The following is a 25,829-nucleotide window of genomic DNA, read 5'->3' as shown; positions in this document are numbered from 1 at the left end:
CAGGGAGCAGGTCTCAAAAGTCCAGGGCAATTCAAAGCGGCCACCAGCAATTCTCTTAGTCTCTCTCTCTCCACGAGGTGCTGCTTCCAAAAAAGATCTTCCGCCTCTCTCTAGTGTCTCTCTAAATCTACCTCACCAGCTCCTCCCAGTTCAGGACTTTCTTTTCACATCAACAAGCCCATCCCACAGGTGGGATTAACAAACTCTGGGTTTTAACACAATCAATTTGAAAACCAAGCCAATACAGGGGAATCTTTAATTGCCATTACTATCACAGACCCTGGGAAAATCACTTAACAGTTTGCTTCAATTTCCTCACCTGTAAAATGAGCTGGAGAAGAAAATGGCAAACTATTCCAATATCTTTGGGAAGAAAGCCCCAAAGGGGGTCATGAGGAATCTGTCATGACTGAAAAATGACTGAAACAAGTTACATGACTGTACTGAAAAACAACATTAAATAGCTACTTCATCTTGTGGAAACTTTCTCCACTGATAGCAAAATGTCATTTGAATTATAACCTATTCCTTTTCAATGTGTGCCAAGAAAGAATAAAGACTGAAGATTTGAATACAGAGATCAAATTAAACCAATGGATGAAGGCAATACTGAAAAATTCCTTGGTTTTCTGCAGGCAAGACATTATTGGGCTATTGGAAGGATTAGTACTTCCTAGTTAAAAAAAAAAGGTAGGTAGGAAGGAAGAGGATTGATAAATGTTCTCAGATCACACAATTAACAGTTTAAAATTTACAGAAGTAGTTTTGGAATAAATAGACCTCACTTCAGATAGCATTTATGATAAGAATAATAGATAGTGTTTAGCACTTCAAGGTCTGCAATGTGCCATATATATGTTATCTCATTTGTGACCAACAATTGGTGTATGCCATTGGATTTGTCGATTATGGCTCAAAGTAGATTGTCTCTGGACAGACTATGAAACTACTAAACTTTGTCTTTGTTTCTCTACTATTTTACATTGTGCCTAACACAATAAATGCTCAATAAATGTTTGTTGATGGTCTCCTTATCTTTGTTGAAGTCCATAAAGAAATGGTCTAAGAAAAAGTTGCAATCCCTTTGTTATTCTCTTATAATTCACATTCTGTAGTCTGTTGAGCAAATGGGCAGAATGATTGGTTATTTTTCAATTAAAGGAGAGTATTGGAATAAAATCTCATGTTCTATATATAGTCTTCATATAGATGCTGGCGGTCCTCTAGAAACCTGGCCTGCCAGTGCAAGTGGAAGTTGGGATACTTTCCTAATATTATCCACCCAAGTCCCTATTTAGTATTGTTCCCAATATCACCATTTACAGTTACTTATCACCATTATGTCACTGATTGACCCAGTGATGAATGTCGCAATATCAAGTAACCAGTAACACCAATTATTCTTTACAGAGATATATTTGCTGAACATATATGGCAAAATCTGAAATACAAAACCTCCACCTGTTCTCTCCTCTATAGGGAGAGCTCTGCCTTATATCACCTTGGTCCCTGGGAAGAGTGGGTTCAAACCAGTGTTTGCTACAAAGTGTTTGCTAATTTAATTTCTAATTTATGTAATTTAATCTATTTAATTTTTAAATTTTAATTTATCTAATTTAATTAATTTCATGCTAAGCTCATTTCTAAATGCAGAATAGCCATTAGATGAATTGTTCCCTTCATGCAGGGTATGGCATCTTGGCTACCAGAATGACTTACTGCTGGGATGAGCTAAGATGATCTACTCTCCATATTGTGCTGGTGCCTCACTGGATTCAACTGTTAGCATACTCCACTATGGACTCCAGCTTTTGGACTTGATGGAAGCTTGCTCATCTGGCCCTCTAAAGTTCAGAAGGTCATAGCTATCTCCAATATTCCTTCAACTAAAAGCAGAAAAGACAGAACAACAAAGACAAAAGCAACAGTAGGGTTGTGTACTTATTATGGACCATGGACTGGGCAGGGACCAAAACGCCTAAGGCCATACCCAGTTCCAGCTTAGTAACTGATCAAAAAACCTCTTTGCCACAGGGTAAGAGGAGAGTAATCAGTCATGCTCCACCATCCATGATGGAGATTGCTTCAAGCAGGACATGCTCCACATGCTAATAAGGACTGGATACTTACTGGCCAGTCACCTATTACATAAAATCTCATTGAAAGCATCCTCAGAGCAACTTCAATAACAGACAGGAAAATAGGGATGGCATCCTTCTCCCAAATTTGAATGCTTGGAAAGGGACCTGATGATTAACCATGAAAAGAGCCAGATACAAAAGTTTCCAAGTTCTACCTTTATGAGGGTGATGAATATAGACATGGGAAGTCCCCAAAATATAACTACTCCTTTCCTGATAGTAGAAATACTTTAACATAAATTACACCAAAATACATTTGGCTCTTAAAGATATAGTAATAATATCTATAGTTTCTTTGGTAGAGTTAAATGAAACTGATGTTACACAAAGAATAGTTCAAAGAAGAGATTTATTCCAGAGAAGATTTAAAAGGACAGGATTGCTTCAACAAGAACCATAGAAGGGACTTTTTTTTCTAAAAGATTTTGCTTCTGGTAGAGATTTCTTTCAAAAATGTCAGAAGTCTCACTATTTTGAAATCCTACAGAAGCTACTTGCCCAAAGAATTCTTGACTTTGTGACTCAATACATTAGCAACAAAACTCAAAAGGAAGAGATAGAAAGATAAATATCATTCAAAATAATTGCAGAATGTATAAAATATTTGGGATGCTACCTTCCAAATCACACACAAGAATTATATCAATACAACTATGAAACACTCTTTACAAGAATAAAGATAGAACTAAATAATTGGAGAAATACTAATTACTTATGGTTTGGGCACACCACAGTATAATAAAAAATGACAATACTACCTAAATAAATTTTCTTTTTCAGTGCCATAACAAGTAAACTTCCAAAAGATTACTTTATAAATCTTGGGGAAATACTAACAAAATTCAACTAGAGGAAAAAAATTAAGAATCTCAAGGGAAATGATGGGAAAAAATGGAAAGAAAAGGGGCCTAGCAGGAACAGATTTAAAACTATATTACAAACCAGTATTCATTAAAACTATTTGGAACTGAATAAAGAGTATAGAAGCCAATCAGTGTAACAGATTAGGTACACAACATACAGAATTAAATGTAATGGAATACTGATTTCTATTTGTCCATTTCTGCTGACCTCCAGTTTTACATCTCTAACTGCCTATTAGACATCTCAATGTGAATGTCTTATAGAAATCTTTCACTTAACATATCCAAAACTAAACTCATTATTTCTCTATTGGATTTGAGGTTCAGGGGGGCTTCTATGAGCAGCACAAGAAGCTCTTCTGGGACCACATGGAGCTCATTGTATAAAGTATGATGCCAGATCTTCTCCATGTTGTCCCAGTTGGTAACAATACATGTTGAACAGGGTACTTCAGGGTCAGAACCCCTCTCTTGCTCTGGGTCTCATTGCCCATGTAATTGTCTTTCTGGCACATACCCACCATCACACCCTGATGTCCGAATTGCCTAACAATGGAAAGGAAGACAACCCAAGAGGCATCTTCTACAAAACCAGCTTTGCACATTCAGAAGTCATCGTCAACAGCGAAGGCAGCAATGCCATCCCTTACAAACTTTGAAATGGCAGGTCTAAACCCTTAAGAGAGAGGAGCAATGGTGGGGGAGGCAAGTGTGTGCTGGCTGGAAGAGCTCATAGCTATCCACATTGACATTCCTAAAGCACAAGTATGATGATGTCACCACCCTCCAAATTCAATAACTTCCAGTGGCTCCTTATCAATTATAAAATTGATATCAAATATAAATCATATAAAAGGATCAAATATAAAATTCTCTGACTTTTAAAGTCCTTCATAACCTGGTCCCTTCCTACCTTTCCTGTCTTTCAATGAACTGTGTAGTCAGAACTGAGTGGGGAAGGTATTCAAAATGCACTCCTCAGACTTGCCCCTTTTCTTGGTGTGACCCCTTCTATTTGACTGACTTTCAATTGCGTTGTGACTTCCAGTGAGAGAAGAGAAATAATGCTCTAAGGATAGAGACCTTGTGCCCTCCCCATCTTAGGCTGACATGTGCATGTCAACATAGACCACAGTACTGTATCTGAAAGAGATCATAAAAAGAAAAAGAACTTACATGTTGTAAAGCCAAGCATGAGTAGCTTTCCAGAGGACTCCTACTATGAACAGCTTCAAGGTTCTGATTACACAGTATAGTGAACTCTCTATTTATTCAGTAACAAATTAAGGTAAAACGTTCACAGAAAATCAAAATACAGCATTCATAATGTTATGGCATAACAACTTATCACTAAAATGGCCACATAGTTTTCACCAAAGTGGTCACATAGTTTTTAAAAAGTACATTCATTCAGTAAGTCCTTAATTCAATCATCCTTAAGGAGGCTCATCTCCTTAATGGACACAAAGTACAAAGGTCAGAGTTCTCCACCCCTAGGAAATCATGATCTTCTCAATTTTCATTAAATACCCAAGGAGAGGTCTTTTCATCTTAACTCAAGGCTGGCTCTCCACTTCCATAGTTCCCCTTCCATGGTCCCAGCTCCTGCCAGCTCCTTGTTGTCCAGCTCCTTGTCTAATTCCTATTCCATACTGAAGCTCACAGCATCTAGTCCACCTCAAGTCCTTCACAGTTTCTGTTCCTGGGAAGACAACGCTTAACAAAGCCACAATAACATTCATGTACATTGCCAGCATCCTCATCAATTCACTTTCTGCTTGTGAAATCAACATAGACCCAACAATAAGGTCCAAAAGAATCAGCACAAATCATCATTGTAGTCCCTTGGCCTCTGAAAACATCAGCAAGACCCTCCTCCAGAATTTCTGTAAACATACAACAAGAAAATCCTCTTTCAGGGCTTCTGAACCAGCAGCAAGGTCCCAAGGCTTCTGTAACAACAGCACCATCCTCTGTCAGCAGACAAATCTGACAAAGTAACATCAAAACAGACAAAGTACTGACACCACAGCCAGGCCTCCTCCCACTTCTCTTCTGTTCTCATTTCTCAGTTCTGCTCAATTCTCAGTTCTCATTTCTCTTCTTAGTTCTTTTCAGTTCTCAGTTCAGTTCTCAGTTCTCTTCTCTCTCTCTCTCTAGCAGTAGCAGCCCAGCCTCCAGATGCTCACTCCCAGAAGATCTGCCCTCTCTCAGCTTGGGATTTTCCTTATATAGGGCATTAGCTTCTCCCTGTTCTTCCCCTTCCTGTTACATCAACAAGTCTATCCCACTGTGGGATTCACAAGTTCTGGGTCTTAATACTTGACTTGAAACTAAGTGCTAAGTACCTGTTTGATTGCAAATACAAGGGGCAGGGAGGATCTTCAAATTCCCATTACCATTACACATGTGCAAAGATATTTATAGTAGCCTTATTCATGGTGGTAAAATATTGGAAACTGAAGGTCTGCCCTTCAATTGGGGAATGACTAAACAAGCTATGGTCTGTGAATGTAATGGCATACTATTGTACGATAAGAAATGATGAACAGGGTGGCACAGTGAGTAAGAGCACTGGCCCCAGAGTTGGGAGACCTGGGATCAGTTCCAGGCTCAGATACTTAACACCCACACAAAAATAACTGGCCATGTAACCTTGAGCAAGTAACAACCCCAATTGCTTTAAAAAAAAAAAAAGAAATGATGAACAGGAAGATTTCAGAAAATCCTGGAAAGACTTGTATGAACTGATGCAAAGTGAAATGAACAGAACCAGAAAAAATATCATACACAACAACATTGTATGATGATCAACTATGAATGACTCAGTTCTTCTCAGCAGCACAATGATCCAAGACAAGTACAAAGGACTCATGAAGGAAAATGCTATCCATATCCAGATAAGGAACTGATGAACTCTGAATGCATATTGAAGCGTTTTTCACTTATTTTATTCTTTCTCATGGTTTTTAAAAAATCTGCTTCTTCTTTCACAACTGTGACTAATGTGGAAATATTTTTACATGATAGTACATATATGAACTATATCAAACTTCCTACCATTTTTAGAAGAGGGGAGGGGGAAAAATTTGGAACTCAAAATCCTGTAAAAATGAATGCTAAAAATTTTCTTGATCATGTAACTGCAGGAAAAATGCTATTTAAAAAAAACCATAGAACTCACTACTTTGTCTCAGTGTCTGTCCTTCCATTTTAGGTGAAAGATACTGAAGATAACTAAGAACTTATAAATCTTAAAAAGGTCAATAAAGCAAGTCACCAAAAGTGAGGGAATCCAGGAGTGAAGTCCATTGCAGCTAGCCTGGCACTGAAGCCCTGGAGAGCAAGTGTGACTTGTAGCAGTAGCTGATGTGAGGACTCTCCATTTGGATCCACACTTAGTATAACCAACACTATCAAGTAATAGTGTTAAGTCAGAACCCACTCTCCCCAGATACTGAGGTGGTATAGGGGAAAGTGCAGTCCTGGAGGTTAGGGAAAATGTTTGTCTTTTTGTTTTTGCCATATATTGAAAATAAATGTCCCTTTGTTAAAGTTAGTTGCTTAGTTAAGCAGAAAAAGGTTACTACAATTATGCCTTCCACTTCTCAGGGATTAGGGGGCCTCCACCCTCACGGTATGGAAAATCTGCATAAATTTTTTTTCTCCTCCTTTCATACCAGAGAAGTCTGATTTTTTTCTTTTTCATTTATGGGGTGTTTATAGTACCTTATTGTAAAATTTGGGTTAAGTATTTGGTCATGGGTTCTATTGTTTGCTGGCCTTCCTGTGTAGTCTGCAGGTTCCACAAAACTCCCCCCAAATTCCCATTTAATTTCTTATGCTAACCTGTGATATATTGAAACTGCAATGGGAAAGTCACAATGTAGAAGGGATAACTAGTCAATGGTGGCTAATAGTGAGGAGAACACACTGGAATTGGGGTTTGCATTGATGGCATAGCAGAAGCTACCCCAAACCCTCAGAGAAGAGTGAGATTAGAGAATACTGGCCACACAGAGAATTACACAAATATAATATACACAATATAAATATATAATACAGAGAATACACAAACTGTATTATACCTCAGTGAATCCAAAGACTCTAACTACTGGGTTAAGGACTCACAATTTGACAAAAACAGCTAGGACAACTGGGAAATGAGTCTAGAAGAAATTAGGCTTAGGTCAACATCCCACAAAAATAATCAAATGGATACATGTAAGGGTTATGGGATTTAAAGATCTTCCATGCCCCATTGGACTTGCTGACGTAGCAGGAAGGGGCAAAGCAAGAGGAAGCGGAAGCCAAGCTAGAGTTCCTGTGGTGGCTAGCAGTGGCGGCGACGGCGGCAGCAGCAGAAGAGGCAGCAGCAGCACGAAGCCCTTTTTGAGTCAGCCAGAATTTCTGCTAAGGACTCCTGCTGAGGACTGCCAGGGGCCAGAGCTACTGGGAGCACGCTTCCTGGACACTGGGTAGTTGCTGTGAGTGGGGAGAGGAGGACCTTTGCCTGAGGTAGCCTGTTCTGTTTTAAAGGCTTGAGAATGTAGGTGCTTTCTACTTTATCTACCTGTGCCAATTTCATAACTACTCTGATGGCTTTCACTTTCTGGTTTTGGGACTCAGTTTTTGGTATTTTAATAAATTTTCTAGCTTATTCCCCCATATAGCAAGCCTGACATATTTTGTGATGGATAATTACATCAGCATATCTGTAATTTCCATAGGCATTGTGAATATTGCATTGCTGATACAATACATAACAGATATCAAAGGACATATCATAAATAAATTAGAGAAACAAGAAAGAAAATACATTTGGTAACTATGGATAGAAGAACAGTTACTAACCAAACAAGGAACAGAAAGTATTGCAAAAGATAAACTGGAAATGCTGATTATATAAAATTGGACATTTTTTTCACAAATAAAACTAATGCAATTAAAACTAGAAGGGAAAACAGTTATTAAAGAAAAAAAATCTTCCCAGCAAGTTGGGTTTTTTTTTCTGATAAGGGTGTAGACAGGACAGCTTTGAAAATTTCCTGTTCAGTTGACTATCTACCTGAAAAGAAAAGCAATGCATAATGGAGATGTATGTTTTCACATACAATCTTCTTTTTTCTGTTTGACTTTGTGCATGGAAATTCTAACTTGTTTTGTGTTTATTAATTTCATAAAATAAAAATTAAATTTAAAAATGTATTATTAGCTAGGAATCAAAACTGGTTTTTGACTATTTAAAAAGTTAGGCATGCTCCAGCTATGTAAAGGAGAGAGTCAAAATCAATGTGCTAAAAAGTGAGGTTAGAAAGAAGCAGGAGGCTGCATGTACTTTGTTTAGTTTTCCTTTTCCTTATATTTTGTTATTAATTGTTGTGATCATGCAGTAAAAAGTAAATTAAGAGCTCTAAGTTTTATTTTCACAAATAAGTATTTACTTTGGTTTAACCATAACACTGGTATAGAATTTCCCTGAGATTCTTTAGGTGTAAATAATATTTACATAGTACATGAAAGGTTTACAAAGCACTTTACATAAATTACTTCACTCAGTCCTTACAACAGCCCCATCAGGTAAGTGTTGTTAAAATCATACCCATTTTTCAGATAAGGAAACTGTGACTTTTATGGTTACATACCTAGGAACTATCAGCAGCAGAATTTTAACCCAGGTTATTTTGGATTCCCAGTCCAGTATCCTTTCAATTATACCATGCTGCATTACATTACCATCTCCTACCACTATGTTTGAAGAATAGAAAATGCAGATGTCCCAAAGAACAATGGGAAGAAACATGGTGGGTGTAAATAGGCTTCAGCACATTACCTACTATGACATACACAAGAATATTGGTGAAAGATATTATCCTGAAATTAGATGATCAGAAATGGAGCATATAGTAAAAGCAAAGAATAACAGATAGACAACCCAAGTGCTGAACTGGTACCCATGGGATGTCCAGAGACACCGAGAAAGGCTTCTAGTGCATTAGGTAGATCATCTTGGGAGTTTTTATGGAAGGAGATGAACCAAGATCTCACAGGATGAGAAAGCATAGATAGGTTGCAGTCTATACTATTGAATCAACGTATTCTTAGTTATTAGTCTTAAGTTGTTAGTCCAGATCCATATGGATTTGCTCATTATCACCACTCATGTAAAGAATCCTAGCATAATAATGATATTCTTATTACATAATTAATTAACCCTAACTCTAGCACTACAAGGGAGCTTGAAGGTTATCTAGTTTAATTTCCTCAAGTCAGTCAAACATCAGCATTTATTAAATGCTTACTATTACTATACAGCACTAGAGATAAATAAAAGAAAAAGGCAAAACCTCACCAAACTTAAGTGACTTGTCTAAGACCGTAAGAGTCAGAAGTGGCAGAGTTGGGATGTTAACTTTGGTCCTGTGATTCCAGGTTCAGTGCCCATCATACTGACTCCACAACTTATCACTGGGATCCATAATCATGGGAGTGGCAAATCACACAGAGGTTCTAATAGGTCCGTCTAAGACTTAGCACAAGTAGTGGTAGGGGTATCAATGCTGTGATTAAAAAAAAGGAGGGAGGGGCAACCCTGAAGGCAGAAAGAAGAGAAATAGAAAAAAAAAAGAAAAGAAAAAATAGGAGGGGATGGGGGATGGTGAAAACAATAGAGGAGAAGCAAATAGGATAAAGAAAAAAAAACCTGCTAAACTAGTACTTCTTTAATACTTTGAAAGATCTATGATTTAATCAGTGTGGGCACTCTCTATGCTAACCCTTCTCTGTATACTTTAGATGTCTTCATAAATTTTTATGGTCAAAAATAAATTCATCACCAGGGAACCGACCTTCTGGTGATGTGTTTCTTAGCACTCAGCTGGGCTGATCCTCACATGATAACCGGCCAGTTCATTGCCAATTCTATCCTCCTTCCTATTTTGACAGGACTTTCTGAAACTTGTAGCCCTCTACTATATATCTATTGAGATCCCAGGGTCATCAGCAGGTTTTGACAAAGCAGAAGAGTAACTTTGATGGAGGTGAAATACCACAGATGGGTTTTCATTCTTCAAGGAGCCATTTCCCAGTAGCCTTAAAATCTCCTTTGCTTCCCTCAAAAGTTCATTGAAAGTATTTCAGGGAAACCAGAAGCCTTCGCTGGAGCCACTTTAGGGCAATTATGTAAAAAAAAAGAGGCAAAGACTTGAGTACCTGAAGGTAAAGGAATTGCATGCAGCAGGGTTGTCATTAATGTCCTCAATGATGAAGGTTATCTGAATGCGGTTCTCCTGACCCCCTCTGGGTCTATCCTTCACAAGAACTTCCAGAAGGATGGTCGGATTCTGTTTCAGTTTACCAGCATCTCGATTTAGCCTACTGGCTATTTGAATGGTACCAGTCACTAAGCAGACAGGAGACAAAGGTAAGAACTTGGCTTCTTGAAGAGGAAGGAAGAATGGTTACATCGGTGCTTATCTAGAGTTTAAAAGCTCAGGAAAAATAGGAATAAGATATCCTTATATGAAGGTGACCTATGGTGCGATGGGATTAGATTTAATCAATTTTGGAAGCTCATAGGACAATAGATATAGAGCTAGAAAGACTCTTCATTTTATGGATAAGGAATCTGAGACTCTCACAACAGAGAACTGGCAGCAGGGGGAGGATTCAAACTAAAATCTTTTTAATTCAAATTTAATGCTTTCCCCACCATATTATAAATAGAAGCCATGTTCCTTGGGAGCCCAAATTAGTATTGTGGTAGTGTTCGATAATTTATGATCCCATTTGGGGTTTTCTTGACAAAGATACTGTAGTGGTTTGCCATTTCCTTCTCCAACTTATTTTACTGATGAGCAACTGAGGCAAACAGGGTTAAATGATTTACCCAGGGTCACACAGCTAGTAAATGTCTGAAACTGGATTTGGACTTAGGTCCTCCAGACTCCAGGATTGGCATTCTATCTACTGTATCATCATAGAACATGAAAATCAATTGTTAGAGAACTCAGACTGTAATAGGACTGGGGTGGACTGGATGGGGTTTCCTGAATGTCTAATAAGTGTAGACATCTGATATATCATGTTGTCAGTGAATAATTATAATCAATCTCACATGTATCTAGTACTCTAAACAAAGGCTTTACATACAGCTGGAGGCCCCTAGGTGAGGCAATGGATGGAGTACCACCCCATTCCCCATTGTACCATGCTGCTGCTTCTACCAATGCAAATTGGTATCTTCCCTGCCACTTCTAGTTTTGGAGACCTTCCTAAGACAATGAGAAGGTGAGTGTCTTGCCCAGTGTCACAGAGCCAGTATGTGACAGAGGCAAACTTGAACCCAGGTCTTGGCTACCTATCCACTATGCCAAATACAGTGGTATGGAGTAAGGAGCAGGAAAAGGATGAAGGGAGAGAAGTCCTGAATAAATATGGCCAGAGGAGCTTTGCCTCTTATTCTAAGACTGTTTGCTCCCACAGAGGAAATTAACTAGAAAAAATGAGCCCATTTCCCTATTTGGTCAATGTGATCCTGTGCAATAATAATTTTTAATAATTAACTTTAATAATAATGATCCCAGTTCTCCGAGAAGTTTAAAGAATACGTTCGAATTTAACTGTTGTACAGGCCCTCCTAAGTAAGCTCTACAAATTTCTATCATATTAGGCAGTTTCCAGAGGTAGGCAACCACTGCCACTCCCTTTTCCCCTCCCCTACTCCTTAAGAAAAGTACCCAAAGTGCACACAACTCCAAAGTCTATCAGGAAAATGCCTTATTGTTCTACTAGGGTAGCCCATGTATAAGCCTATAGGCTTATGTAAAAAAACCATCTGAAAAAGAATGTCTTTTTTGCAATCTAGAAGCATTCTATTCAACTCTTTCCAGTGACGTGGCCAGGGTATATTCTTGTAAAGTGAAGAACAGAGCCCAATAAAGCATTGGATTTATGGTGTTCCTTTCAAAGAGATGAAAGTGCTGTTTACATCAACTGACTCATCTCTAACAATACCCTACATTTGTCCAGGCATACCTCCCTCTAATACCTTTAACCAGCTCCTCAAAAAAGGTAAATTAATGTTGTAAGGGGAAAAAAACAACAATAATGACAACTACTACAACAAAAACCCATATTGTAGAGGTCAATTAGTTCCATAGCAACAGCGTTATAAATAGAAGACGTTCCTTGGGAGTCCAAATCAGTATTATAGACTTTAAAATCAGTTGTTACAGAGAATTCAAACCTTAATAGGGCTGGGCTGGACTGGATGGGGCTGCCTTAATGTCTGATAAGTGCATACAACTGGTAGACCAAGTTTATCAGAAAATAATCATAATCACATCTCACATTAATCTAGCACTCTAAGGTTTGCCAAGGGCTTTACATACAGCTGGAGGCACTTGGTGAGGCAGTGGAAAGACTTGGAGTCAAGAAAATCTGGGTTCAAATCTGGCTTTAACCACCTTTTAGCTTTGTGATCCAAGTTAATTAACTTTTGTCTGCCTTAGTACATATATTAATATGTATAATATATTAATACATATATTCATATATACATGCATATAAAATTTGTTCCTCACAACAGATTTGTGAGGTGAATGCTATTATTTTCCTATTTTACAAAAGATTCCAAAATGGCCCTTGTAACTCATGGCTTCAGAGTAACATGTCCAGGGCCAGAAGACTGATAAGTATAAAAAAGCTACCTCAGTGACCAAATTGAAGGATACATATGGCAGGTTCTGTATGTGCACATGAATATGTGTATGTATGTCTTACACTGGTTTATTATGAAATACTCATTGGGGGTGGTGAGCTGATAGAGAAGCCTGCCCATAGAGTCTCCATCATCAGGATCCTTGGCTGTGATGTTGGCTACAATAGTCCCAGTGCTCAGCTCCTCTGGAATTCTATAAACTCTTATTGAGCTGAAACACAAATACAGAAGAGAAGCAAATCAGTGATTGAAGGACTGGGGGTTGGCAGTAGTCTAGATTAGTAGGTAGAGGGAAAGTGAGGCAAGTATTCACTGTCTCCTACACCCAATCTGTGGCCATCTCTGAATTTCACAGGGAATTCTTCTGAAGGTGTCAACTCAGAAGAGTTGTGGATGCAACCTTTGTAGCAAAATAACTGCCTAGCTGCATCTGAGAAATTGAAATCCAGTTATAGTGAAAGAAGTCTTACTTTAAACGTAATAAAGGGAGTCTATTTAAAAACAACAATAACAACAGTAAATCCTACAAGGCAGGCAATTTTTTGGTAATACAAATCATCACCTCTAGTTTATCTGGATTATAAATATGAATTCTCATGAAGTATAAACACACTTCAGAATTCTATGTGGTACCTTGGTTCTATTGCATTCAAAGCTTTGGGGTTTTTTAAATTTTCTTTTATTCTGAAATTAAACATCAAAAAGAGAGAATGGGGATTAGTGTGTGTGTGTGTGTGCACATAGAAAGAGAGACAGAAAGAGAAACAGAAACAGAGGATTGTACATGGATCTGCTGATCTCTATTCTGTACATCTCTATTATGCAGTAGGTGGACTAATACAAGGCATGCTGGACTTGGAGTAAGGAAGAGGAGTGTTCAGATCCTACTGCATATACTTGCTGATTGTATGGCCCTAAGTAAATAATTTAATTTATTTATGCCTCAGCTTCCTCATGTGTAAAATGGAGGTAATAATAACACCTACTTCACAAAGTTGTTGTGAGCATCAAATGAGATAATTAAACTCACAGAAGTTAATGAATTCAATAAAGTTTCATTCCAAGAGGATAGACGACACAATGGGAATATTAGCCAAGGGGATGAGGTACGGTCTAGGAAGTCACAAAAATGGTGAGTAGAACTATGCAGTGGTCCACCCTGAGCACATCCTTTCCAGAAGCAATGGTGGTGGTTCAGTTCTAAAGAGCAAGAGAGACAACTCCAAAGGACTCATGATGGAAAGAGATATCCACATCCAGAGAAAGAGCTATGGAGTCTCAATGCAGATTGGAACAAACTGCTTGCTCTCTTTCCTTTTCTTGTTTTGTTTCCTCTTTCCCACTGTTCATTCCATTGGTTATAATCCTTTACAACCTGACTAACGTTTAATGTGAAGGTATTTGTAGATCCTATATTTGATTGCATGCTGCCATGGTGGGGGGAAGAGAGGGAGGGGGAAAAAATTTGAAACTCAAGGGACTGTGGAACTGAATGTTGTAAACTAAAAGCAAATTAATTAATTTTTTAAAAACGACGAGCAAAAGAGATGGAAAGATGGTGTTAATATACTCAGCAAGGCAGAAAATAGCGGCAGGGTGGGGTTGAAAAGGAGGACTCATGATCATCACAGGGAATAGAGAGCTGAGTAGCTTAGCTCCTCCCTGGCAGGGCCTCTGGAGGGTAAGGCAAGAGCAGAAACAAGATGAGTAGAGCAGAGAGACCTCTGTTCAAACCCTGCCTCTCACTCATACCTGGCTGTGTGACCTTGGGACCCATTAGTAATTTGATATCAGATATAATACAGGCGTTTACATAATAAGTCCTCAATAAATGTTGGTTTGAATTGAATTAGATAATGCACTGTTTTATAAAATTAACAACAGCAACACCCTAAAGAATTTCTACTTTTTGGGACTTGATAGACCCTGCCAAAACATGCAGCTGTTTACAAACATATTTGCTCTTACATGGGCAGAGCATCTGGGCAACTGACAGCCTCATCATTTTCCATCTGGATGATTGGGTGTCATCTAAAGAAAACCTCTGCTAGCTTCTTTTCCTAAACCTAAAAGCAGAGCAATGAAAAAGGTTCCTGACAGATCTCAAGGGTGAGAAAACACCCGGCCAGGGTGCTGCTATCTGTGAATTGTACTGTGAGTCAATCACTTGACTTAGGGACCATTTAGTATGAGCCAAGCACCTTTACAAATTCTCTCTCCTATGAACTCTGAAAACTGACTCACTTCCCCCTTCGAGATCCTGTTAACCTGATTTTCCACCTCCCTGATTAGAGTAGTGCAGCAGAATGCACCCGACTCAAGTCACACTTCACCTTTCACTAAAGGGTTGTTTGTGCATCAGCAGTGATGTATGGTGACAGTTCCTGACCCTGCATTCAGTCTTTGATGTCACAAACTATTTATAAATAGGCCGTGCTGTGTGCTCAGGGATGTGGGATGTCAGCTAAAATCCCCATCCCTATCTGTCTAGCTTTCATCCGGGAACCAGCTAACAAAAATGTGTTGTTTGACTCCTTCTGGAAGGAAAAAAATAGGAGTTTTCTTGATGTTGTCCCGCCTAAGCTTAAACCAGGCAAATTTTTCACCATCTAGGCATCCAGGAGTTTCATATTTAAGTTACGTATGCTAAGGTGGAGAAGTGAAGTGTCAGGAACATTAAAGTGGAGGTCACAGGATTATGGACAGAGAGCTTGAAGGGATTATCCAGTACAACACCCTCATTGTACAGATGAGGGAGATTAAGTGACTTGCCCAAAATTGATATTACAAGAATCTTCCCCATTTTACAGATGAGGAAACTGGGTAAGCAAAGTTAAGTAACTTCGTCCATAATGGCAGAACCATTAAGTGTCAGAGGTGGGATTCAGCTCAATGGGTGGAATCTAGATCAACCCCTCATTTTACAGAAGAGGAGATTGAGGACCAAGTTTCCCAAGGTCACACAGGCAGCAAGAGGCAGAGGCAGTATCTGTACTCTGGTCCTGACTCCAAAGTTCATTCTCTTTCCGTCATGCCACAATGTCTCTCAATTTCCTGCTTCTAAGTCCAGCAGTCTATCCACTTACAACAAGCTGGCTTTCATCTTACATTGCCTTTAGTCATATCTGTAAATGTAGTTAAACTGAGCAACTATTTTTCACATTTTCCTAGTGACTAACTGGTCTATTGCATGTGTTTTTGGGGACCAAAGAGATAGACAATAAAAGATACTCTGCGTCTATAGCCAAATAACAAAAGTATACTAGGGTAGGACTTCAAAGGTGGAATAAGAAAGATCAGAGCATGTAATGGTGACTATGCCCACTGGGTTAAGCCATCAAATAAAATTATATCCTTTCCCCATTACCCAAAAATAGATACCAGGCCTTCCTCACCACAGGGAACCATCCCAACATCTATTTTCTCAAAAAGGCAGGGAAATGAAAAATATAAAAGCCCGGAGTTAGAATGAATTGATCAGACAGACAGACAGACATAAAAAAAAAACAGAGACAGAGAGACTGAGCCAGAGACATAGAAAGAGACAGAGAGTCCAAGAGAGACATAGAGAGAGAAAAAGAGACAGTGAAACTGAAAAATCAGCCATTGCTTTCTTGTCTTTCCTTTAGGATAAAGAAAACACAGGTCAGCAAGCATGAAAGCTCTTTGAAATTGTGCTTCTCCACTTCCCCACCTCAGTGAGGGATCTCTTGCAAAGAACCAGAATAGGAGGAAGGGTGAGCTTTGGGCTTACCTGGTAAAGTAAGGACTTTCATCGTTAACATTTATGATGTTTACTAGGAATGTTCTCATGGCTTTAAGCTTCTCGCTGTCTTCTACTTCTACGTCAACCACATACCTAGCAGGGAGAAACAAACCCAAATCAGGGTTTCATATTTTAGTTACTTGTGAAAAATGGGGTGAAAGAGAATGGTAAAAGATAAGCCTCTTCCCTTCCCTCAATTGCCAAGTTTTGCTTTTCTTCATAACAGCAAAAGAGAACCAAGGATAAAAACAAAAGCTAAGATGGAGGCATAGTTCATACAATAATGTAAGTGAAATTGGAAGGGACCTCAGAAGTCATCCATCCCAAAGCCCCCATTTTACAGATGAGGAAATAGTCCAGTAAGATTAAGCGATTAAGCCCAAGGTCACACAGATAGAAAATGGCAAGGAGGCATTCAAACTCAGATCCTAGGACTGTAGTCAATGCTTTTGGATAAGATTTGAGTAAGAAAATCCATAATAAGGTCCAGGAAGGAGAGGTGATAATGTGACACCATGAACACCCTTTTCTTTTTCCATCTCTCCAAGACCCTTTCTCCATTTGCCTTCCTTGTCTCTTATTCCACCCTCCTGAGTAACTCACCTGTACACTGGAATCTCTCTATTCCTTTACTCACAAAGTAGAGTAAAGACCTAAAGTTAGATCCAGATGATTCAAAAGCCCCATCTTCCCCTTTCCCAATCACTTTTACTGGAGTTATTTGGATGTCTCTGGCGATCATAATTGAGTTAGTGTGAAGGTAGTTCCCCCTTTTTTTTCAGGGTGGAGGGAGAAAGGGTAATAGGAGAGGAGACCTGGGCAGAATCATCCAGATAATTTCCTCAACTTTGCTCTCCATGTTTAAATACTATCTGGGTGGAGTATATGAGAGAAACAGAATACTCAGGGTTACCCAAGCTTTCCTCACCTGGAAAGTCTTTATTCAAATGTTCCTTCCATCAGTGATTATTCCTCCTTGAGCTCCTGCCTATCACCACTAATGTATCCAAACAACTCTAAAAGAAAGGGCATTGACCAGTCCCTACCTGTTGTGTCCTGCTTCAAAATCAAATGTTATTGTGGAGAAAAGGACGCCATTTGTAGAGACATTGAAGTACTTCAAGGGAGAGGTCAAGGAATACTAAAAAACAAAAAAATGACTATGAGTGAAAGACAGTGTCTCTTTTCACTAAAGGCATATTTGTCTAGTTGCTATAAACCAGTGACTAAACAAATAGTCTTGGTCAATAGAATACTCTTGGTTTTTCTGGAATGACCTCCCAAAACAGCAATTCTCAGACTTAATAGTTTCTTGGCTAGGAGCTGTCAGGATCTGCCAAATGCATTGAGGTACTGCCCTGGGAAGGAAGCTATTGGCTCTTGCAACAAGATGACTGTTAAAGGTGTCCAGTCTGAGAGGGACCTTACTTCATTTGAAAGTCCCCTTGTTACTGGCACGTTGTGACTACTTCTGTTCTCCTACATCCATACCTGGCTTTGCCTCCATTCACTGCCTTGGCTTCATCTATGGTTTCTGTGTGCCTCCTGGCTCTGATTTGTCTACTTTGGCCCTCACGAGGCCTAGCTTGTCACTCTATCTCAGGGACAGCTCAGCATGAGAGGGATACCCTGGCTTGTGAGCCAGTACACAAGGGACCAATCCAAAGAAAACACAAAGCCTTGCCATCTGTCAGTGTTCAGTAAAATTCACCCATAGCTCCAGATAGGGTCTAATATGTGGATCAGATAATCTGATTCTGGCTGTAGTCACTACTCATTACCCAGGGGTTCCTAGTGCAGTTACTGGACTACTCAACTCAGTGCCCAATGGGAAAGAGAAAGAATGCACAGAAAATAGAGTGAAAAGTTCCTCTGAGGTCAGCTTAAAGTTCTTATGCTCTGTTTTTGACAGAGACACTTAATAATGCCAAAAAGAATAATTCCAGTAGATAGGACTAGACAGATGATAGATCCTAGGCTACAGAATTGGGAGGGACCTTGGAGTTCAATTAAGTCTAAGGGTTACTAATCTAAGGTCCATGAACTTGTTTTTTCAAAAAAATACTGTGATAACTGTATTTCAATATAATTGGTTTCCTTTGTTAACCTATTATTTTATTCTATGTATTTAAAAACATTATTATGACCTCTTTTCTCTCAGAGACAGCAACAGCATGGTTAAGTGCTGTGGTCTTTGTGCTGCTAGAAAGCTCCGAAGCCACAGGAGAGACCATAAGCAGCATGACAAACAATACCAGAAAGCTCATTTGGGCACTGCCTTGTAATAAAGCCTATTTGGAGGAATATCTCATGCAAAAGGGATTGTTTTGGGAAAAGCTGGTGTGGAAACCAAGCAGCCCAATTCTGCCATCAGGAAAAATGTGAGAGTCCAGCTGATTTAGAATGGCAAAAAAAAAGTCACTGCCTTTGTTCCCAATGATGGCTGCTTAAACTTTATTGAAGAAAACAATGAAGTTTTTTGGTTGCTGGATTTGGTAGGAAAGGTCATGCTGTTGGTGATATTCCTAGAGTCAGATTCAAGGTTGTAAAAGTTGCAAATGTTTCTCTTCTGGCCTTGTACAAAGGCAAGAAGGAAAGACCAAGATCATAAAAATTGCATGATGTCTTTGTCATAGTAAAAATTTTTCATGTAAAAAACATTATTATGAGAAGAGGACCATAGGCTTCAGCCAGATTTCCAAAGGGATCTATAACACACACACACACACACACACACACACACACAGTTAAGAAACTGAACTACTCCAACCCCTTTATTTGATAGGTAAGAAAGTTGAGATCCAAAAAAGTTATTTACCTGTGGTAATACAGATAATAAATACCAGTAGTGCTGGGTTTCAGACTTTAGTCCTCTGACCCTTAAAAAAAATCTGTTATCATGTCCCCTGTTTATTTCTCTGTGTGAAATTGCCTTGAGGGTTCTTTACATGCATAATTTTTCCATACATCCCCTACCCCTTGTTTCATCTAATACAATCTAAGCCCAGTTGAAAAGCAACAACAGTCTGGATGAAGTCTACCCTCTTGCTTAAGTCCCAGGCCCCGGAGAAAAATTTTGCAAAGCCCTTGGCCATCAGACATCAGGCCCCTCTGCGTGGTTTCTTAGATAAGGGAAGAAACTTCAATGGAGCAAATAAAAAACAAGGGGCGATGCTCAAGACTTGGATCTGAGTCCCAGACCTGCCACTCATTAGTTCTTCGACTTCAGGGGATCAGTCAACCAAGAAACATTTATTAAGTGGTATAAGTGCCAAGCACTTGGTCCTGAGCACTGGAGGTTTAAGGTGAGTGATGCAAGTCACAGCCTCTTCAATCTTCTTTCTTCATTTGTAAAATGGGGTGATAATACCTACATCAATCAACAAGACTTTATTGAGCAAGTATTATTAAGCAAGGTATTGTGCTAAGTGCTAGGAGGTACAGAGATAAACGTGAAAAAGTCCCTTCTCTGAAGAAGCTTAAATTCTATCAATGGAAAGCAACATGTACTCACACACACTCACATACACACACACACACATACACATATACAAAGTAGTAAGGTCATTTGCTCATTTGGGGATAGGTAGTAGCAACTTGGTGGATGAGGAAAGGCTTTGGGTAGGAGGTGGTATCCTTCCACGACATGGAGGTGAAAAGGCACAGCCAAAGTAATGGCCTGGAGATGGGATGTGTATTGTCATATGTGAAGAACAGTGAGATGACCAGTTTAGCTAGATTAAAGAGTGTACGAAGGGGATTAATGTGTAATAAAGCAAGGATGTGAGGTTGGAGTATTGTTGTAAAGGAATTAGAATGCCAAACAGAGGTGTTTGTATTTGATCCTAGTTGATAGAAAACCACTGGCATTTGCTAATCAGGACAATGGCATGGTCAGACCTGTGATTTAGTAATATCACTGCAGTAGCTGTGTGGAGGATGGATTGGAGAGGGGAAAGGTTGGATGCAGAGGCCAATTAGAATGTTATTGTAAGGGGCGGCAAGGTGGCACAATGAATAGAGCACCAGCCCTACAGTCAAGAGGACCTGAGTTCAAATCTGACCTCAGACACTTAACACACACACAACCCTAGCTGTGTGACCTTGGGCAAGTCACTTAACCCCAGTTGCCCTCCAAAAATCAAAAAAAGAATGCTATTGTAATAGACCAGGCAGAAAGTGAGGAGGGTCTGATCTAGAATGGTTGTGGTATGAGTGGAAAAAAGGGGAACAGACTTAAGAGATGTCATAAAGGTAGAACTGAGCAGCTTTGGTAACTGATTGGGTATGCACAGTGAAGGAGAGTGAAGAATCCAGGGTGGTTCCGAAGTTGCAAATCCAGATGACTGGAAGAATGGTGGTACGCAATACAGAAACAGAGAAGTTCAGAAAAGTGGTTAGTCTGAGTTCCCTTTTGGAAATTTTGAGATGGAGATGTCTAAAAGAATTCAGTTTAAAATAGCCAATAAATAGTAGGGCTGGAATAGGAAGATTAGGATATATAGATCTAGGAGTCATTTTCATAGAAATGATGGTTAAACATATGGGAATTGATCAGGGCATCAAGAAACACTATGTAGATAGAATAGAATACGGGTTATATATAAAGTTAAGGCAAATGTCTTCCCTTTTTTTCCTTTCTAAATACACACATACACACACACACCTATGTTGGAATAGCTTTGGTATTTAAGACTTCAAAGTTCCCTTTTGGGAAAAGGTAAAAACCCAAATTATTTGCAGATAAATTTTATGTGTATATATGTATACATGCAATATAGATATGAATATATGTATATAGGTGTGTGTGTGTGTGTGTCACACACACGTATATTTGTTCCTAGTGATGTTTTACTAGCCTAGGAAATTTTCTTCAGTCTCACCTCCACTAATGAATTCCCCTTGACAATAAATTTAGCAAGAGCTTACAGTGATGGCCTAGAGGAAGAGAGCTAAGGGTGCCGATTTTTGTTTTCAGAGCTGTAACTAGGCTGGGCTAACTGGGGCCTTGCCCCAGGGCACCAAAATCTAGAGGTTTCTGACAGCACTTAGGTGGAAATAGCTGAATTTAGCACAATGTTAGCAAGAATAATTACTTAAAATATGAAGCTGCGGGATGCCTTCAGCCCTTGGTTGCCACACCCATAGTGAATTTTCTTCAACCAGCCTCAGTATGTCCTGGGGTTTCTACCACCTCTCTTCCCTGATCCCTTCTCCACAGCCACATCTGATTTTATCTTAAAAAGTTGACTTGGAGAATGCATGACATGTTGCTTGTCCTGGCTTATATCATGCAGATTGTCCTAAGTGAAAAATGTTAGTTAAGGATCTTTTTGTTAATTTTTTTTTAATCATCTGCTTTCCCTGTATCTCAATTTATCTTAGGGTCAGGCTTTTTTATTTTTCATCCTTGAATCTATTTGCTATGTCAATGGAAATGGCCCCTTTTGTACTAAGAAAAAAAGAGAAGTAGCCAGCCTAAAAATATTGTGCAGCAGGGACATTTGCCAGCAAATCTGTACAGCTTTCTGAACATTCTGGCATTCTCCATTTTTAAAGACTTGTTTAACCAAAGCAGCTCCCCTGATATTCATTCTTCGAAAACAGAAATTAAATAGAATGGAAAGCAATCCCAGCCCCCCTGCAATTGCTGAGAAAGTCGCTGAGTAATCAGATCAATTCTGTTAACAAATTCTTGTCAAATGGCCTCTCCAGTTTCCCTGCTGGGAATATTACTTTACCAGCCACCCAATGTTTTTACATTTGTAGTCCTTTATTATAGCTGTGGTTTGCCCAGCCACTCAAAGGCTTCAGTCTGGAAGACAAAGAGTTAGCATTTCCTGCCCTGATCACCCTTTATTGGATAGTTGGTCTCAGAGGGGAGTTGAGATAAAGTTGTGCCCCAGTTTCCTGAAATGTCAGGATCCCCAGAGGAACCAGGCTCTCTCTGTCTTGACAAACAGATTCGTCTTAGTATTCCAACTGCAAGTTTCCATTTTAAAATAGGATGCCCCAATCCCTTGTTTTTCATTTCTCACTTTAATCAGAACACTGCTTTTGTTTAAAGCTTTTTTTTCTTCTTCTCCAAGATAGGCTTGTTAAAGTTTGGAAATGTTGCAGCAGCCATCTTTTCTGAGTAGTCCCCACAAATGAAACCAAAGGAGAATCTTGTGGGCAGGGCAGAATACCATCTTAGAGTTTGTTAGAGATTAAGATGGGAATTCTGGGCGCATTTTTTCCATGTTCCAGAGATTTGGAGAGAGTGAATTTCAAAGATTTCAGTGAAAATATTAGTAGGATCCCATGACCTGAAATGCTACAAGAAAAGTCAAGAAGAAGAGGCTCAGGAGAAGAAAATTCTGATGATTTCAGTACAAATGACTGATATGAAAGAAAACAACTTGTCTATAAAAGACCAATGTGTTTTCATTGAGAGATCAGTAGCAGCTCAGATTTTCAAAGGACATGTACATACAACTGTTTCAAGCATCATAAACAAAATGGGGAGAAGGGGCCAGGAGAGGAAGGAAACAAGCACTTATGAAGAGCCTACTGTGGAATCTCTCATTTGAATCTTGCTACAATTCTGAGAGGCATATGCTATAATTATCCCCAATTTACAGATAAGGAAACTGAGACAAACAGAGGTTAAGTGATTTACCCAGGGTCACACAGACAGAGGCCATATTTGAACTCAGTTCTTCTTGATTCCAGGCTCATTGCTCAGTCCACTGCTCTGCCTAGCTATCTTGGGCAAGAGGCCAGCAGGGCTGGGCAACCTGGGACCTCGAGGCCACATGTGGCCTTCTGTGTCCTTGGGTGCAGCCCTGTGACTGAATCCAAACTTCACAGAACAAATCCCCTTAATAAAAAGATTTGCTCTGTAAAACTTGAACTCAGTCAAAAGGCTGCACCTGAGGACCTAGAAGTCCACATGCGACCTCGAGGCCACAGGTTCCCCACCCTTGGCTGGGACAATGACTTGCTCAGCTTCCAGGATAGGCCTCTTTATAATGGGGTCAGAGGAAGAGGGGAGGTAGCAATAAGGTTGCTGGAGGGAAGGAGGGAAAATTGTTTTTTTTTGGTTCCCCCCATGGCGGCATACAATCAAGTATAGGACCTGCAGATACTTTCACATTAGACATTGGTCACGTTATAAAGAAGGATTGTAACCAATGGAATGAACAATGGGAAAGAGGAAAACAAAACCAAACAAGAAAAAGAAAGAGAGCAGGTAATTTACTTCAATCTGCGTTCAAACTTTGTTCTTTCTAGTTCTTTCTCTGGATGTAGACATCTCTCTCCATCGTGAGTCTTTTGGGGTTGATTTATAATCCTGCATTACTGAGAAGAGTCCAGTCTATCAAAATTGGTCGTCACACATACGTTGTATCTGCAATTGTATACAAATTTCTCCTGGTTCTGCTCTTCTCACTCAGCATCAGTTTGTATAAGTCTCTCCACGTAAATATGAAGTCCATCTGCTCCTCGTTTCTTATGGCACAGTAGTATTCCATTACATTCACATACCACAACTTGTTTAGCCATTCCCCAATTGATGGACATCCCCTTAATTTCCAATTCTTTGCCACCACAAAAAGAGCTGCTATAAATATTTTTGTACATGTGGGTCTTCCTCCTGTTTCTATGATCTCTTTGGGATACAACCCTATAAGTGGTATTGCTGGGTCAAAAGATATGAAATTTCTTATAGCCCTTTGGGCATAGTTCCAGACTGCTCTCCAGAATGGTTGAATTAGTTCACACCTCCACCAGCAATGCATTAATGCTCCAATTTTTCCACATCCTCTCCAGAAGGAGGGAAAATTGAAGGAGGGAAGGGAGGGGAGGGAGGAGCAAAGGGAGGAAGAAATAGAGAGGAGGAATGAAGGAAGGAAAGAATGGAGGGAGGGAGACAGGGAGGAATAACGGAAGAAAGGAAAGAGAAGAAGGAATGGAGGGAGGGAGGAAGGAAGGGAAGGAAAAAAGGAAGAGAGAGAGAAAGGAATAAAAGGAGAGAGGAACAGAGAGAAAGAGGAGTGCAGGGAGGGAAGAATGGAAGAAGGAAGAAAGGGAGAAATAGAGGGGGAGAAAAGAAAAGAAGGAATGGAGGAGGGAAGAATGAAGAGAAGAAAAACGGGGAGGGAGGAAGGAAAAAAAAAAGGGAGAAAGAGAGAAAGAAAGAGAAAGAAAGAAAGAAAGAGAAAGGAAGAAAGAAAATTAAAGTTTTTTTTAATTACACAGACTTAGATCAGTAGGAAGGCCAGAAGAAAATACCAACAAAGAGGAAATATTTGAAAGCTACACGTTGAATATGTTGTCCGCATAGAGAAAAGCCAGCTGTATGTACACAGTGGAGATCCATGGCTTCATGTGCAGCCCTCTTTCCCTGACCTGCTTTGTGTATAGTAGTGCTTATTTTGTTTAGCATTCATTGAATTCAGAATAGAAAAAAAACTTCTTTCTCTCTCTCTCTCTTTTTTTTTAAATAAAGAACCTCGCTAGCTTTAGCAATTAGTCTCATTTGTCACAAGCATTTTAATTCAAGAAATACAAGAGGAGACAGGATGGGGTCTTGAAGTGATAGCTGAGAAGGACCATCTCCCAGGAGGCCATGGCAAGGTCAAAGTAATAGGGTATAGGTTAATGTAAACAGAAGACCTGATAACAACTTGTCCTGATTTTCAAAAAAAGGAAGAGAATACAGCTTCAAACTATGGGCGAGTGTGATTAATTTTAATTCCTGTCAAGCAAAAAAAGACAACAAAACTCCAACTAGAATGTTTTATTGAAGGAATAATGAATGAACATGAGATCTCAGGATAATAGACTAAAGCTAGAAGAGACCTCAGGGACCACTGAGCCCAAACTTCTAATATTATAAATGATCCAGAAAAGGAAGTGGTGATCAAAAGAATCAGTATGGCTTTCTCAAGAGCAGGTTAGGCTAGAAGACCCTCATTTCCCCTTTTGATAAGGTTATAAAACTCTAGATCAGTGTCAGAATTCGAATGCTGATCCTCTGATTCTGAATATACTGTTCTTTTTTGCCTTACCACAGCAACTTTCTTGGGAGAGGCTAGAAAGGCTTGGAACTTAGCACTAGGAAAATGGTTTAAGATGGATGTATTTTAAGAGTTTATTAAAGGCATTTCATGCCTCAAGTAACAGAAAAGTATTACTGAAGTATTTAACATTGCTACTGTAACTTGTAGCTGGCTATAAATTGAAATAGACAGAGCCTGCCACAAATAGTGATAATCATCTGCAGAAACTCCTAGATGGGATCCTTTCTTTTTTAGAGATAGATTTGAAAATAATTTAAGCTAGTAACAAGG

At 39.3% G+C, this 25,829-nt stretch overlaps 1 protein-coding gene across 1 annotated transcript in view; it reads right to left on the bottom strand.

The window, feature by feature from the left end:
- Positions 1–25,829, bottom strand: part of CDHR3 (cadherin related family member 3) — a 101,739-nt gene that overhangs the window by 42,066 nt on the left and 33,844 nt on the right. The window contains exons 5-8 of the mRNA XM_069106962.1: positions 17,538–17,632; positions 16,480–16,584; positions 12,788–12,936; positions 10,217–10,406 (exon numbers count right to left, since the gene is read on the bottom strand). Coding sequence (XP_068963063.1) covers positions 10,217–10,406; positions 12,788–12,936; positions 16,480–16,584; positions 17,538–17,632 — 539 coding nt within the window. The remainder of the gene's footprint in view (positions 1–10,216; positions 10,407–12,787; positions 12,937–16,479; positions 16,585–17,537; positions 17,633–25,829) is intronic.

The sequence above is a fragment of the Petaurus breviceps genome, unplaced genomic scaffold (assembly GCF_028583685.1).
Source record: "Petaurus breviceps papuanus isolate PSGF00001 unplaced genomic scaffold, PetGlider_PUasm1.0 84, whole genome shotgun sequence".
NCBI classification, from domain to species: Eukaryota; Metazoa; Chordata; class Mammalia; order Diprotodontia; family Petauridae; genus Petaurus; species Petaurus breviceps.
This window is presented reverse-complemented; position numbering and strand designations above follow the sequence as displayed.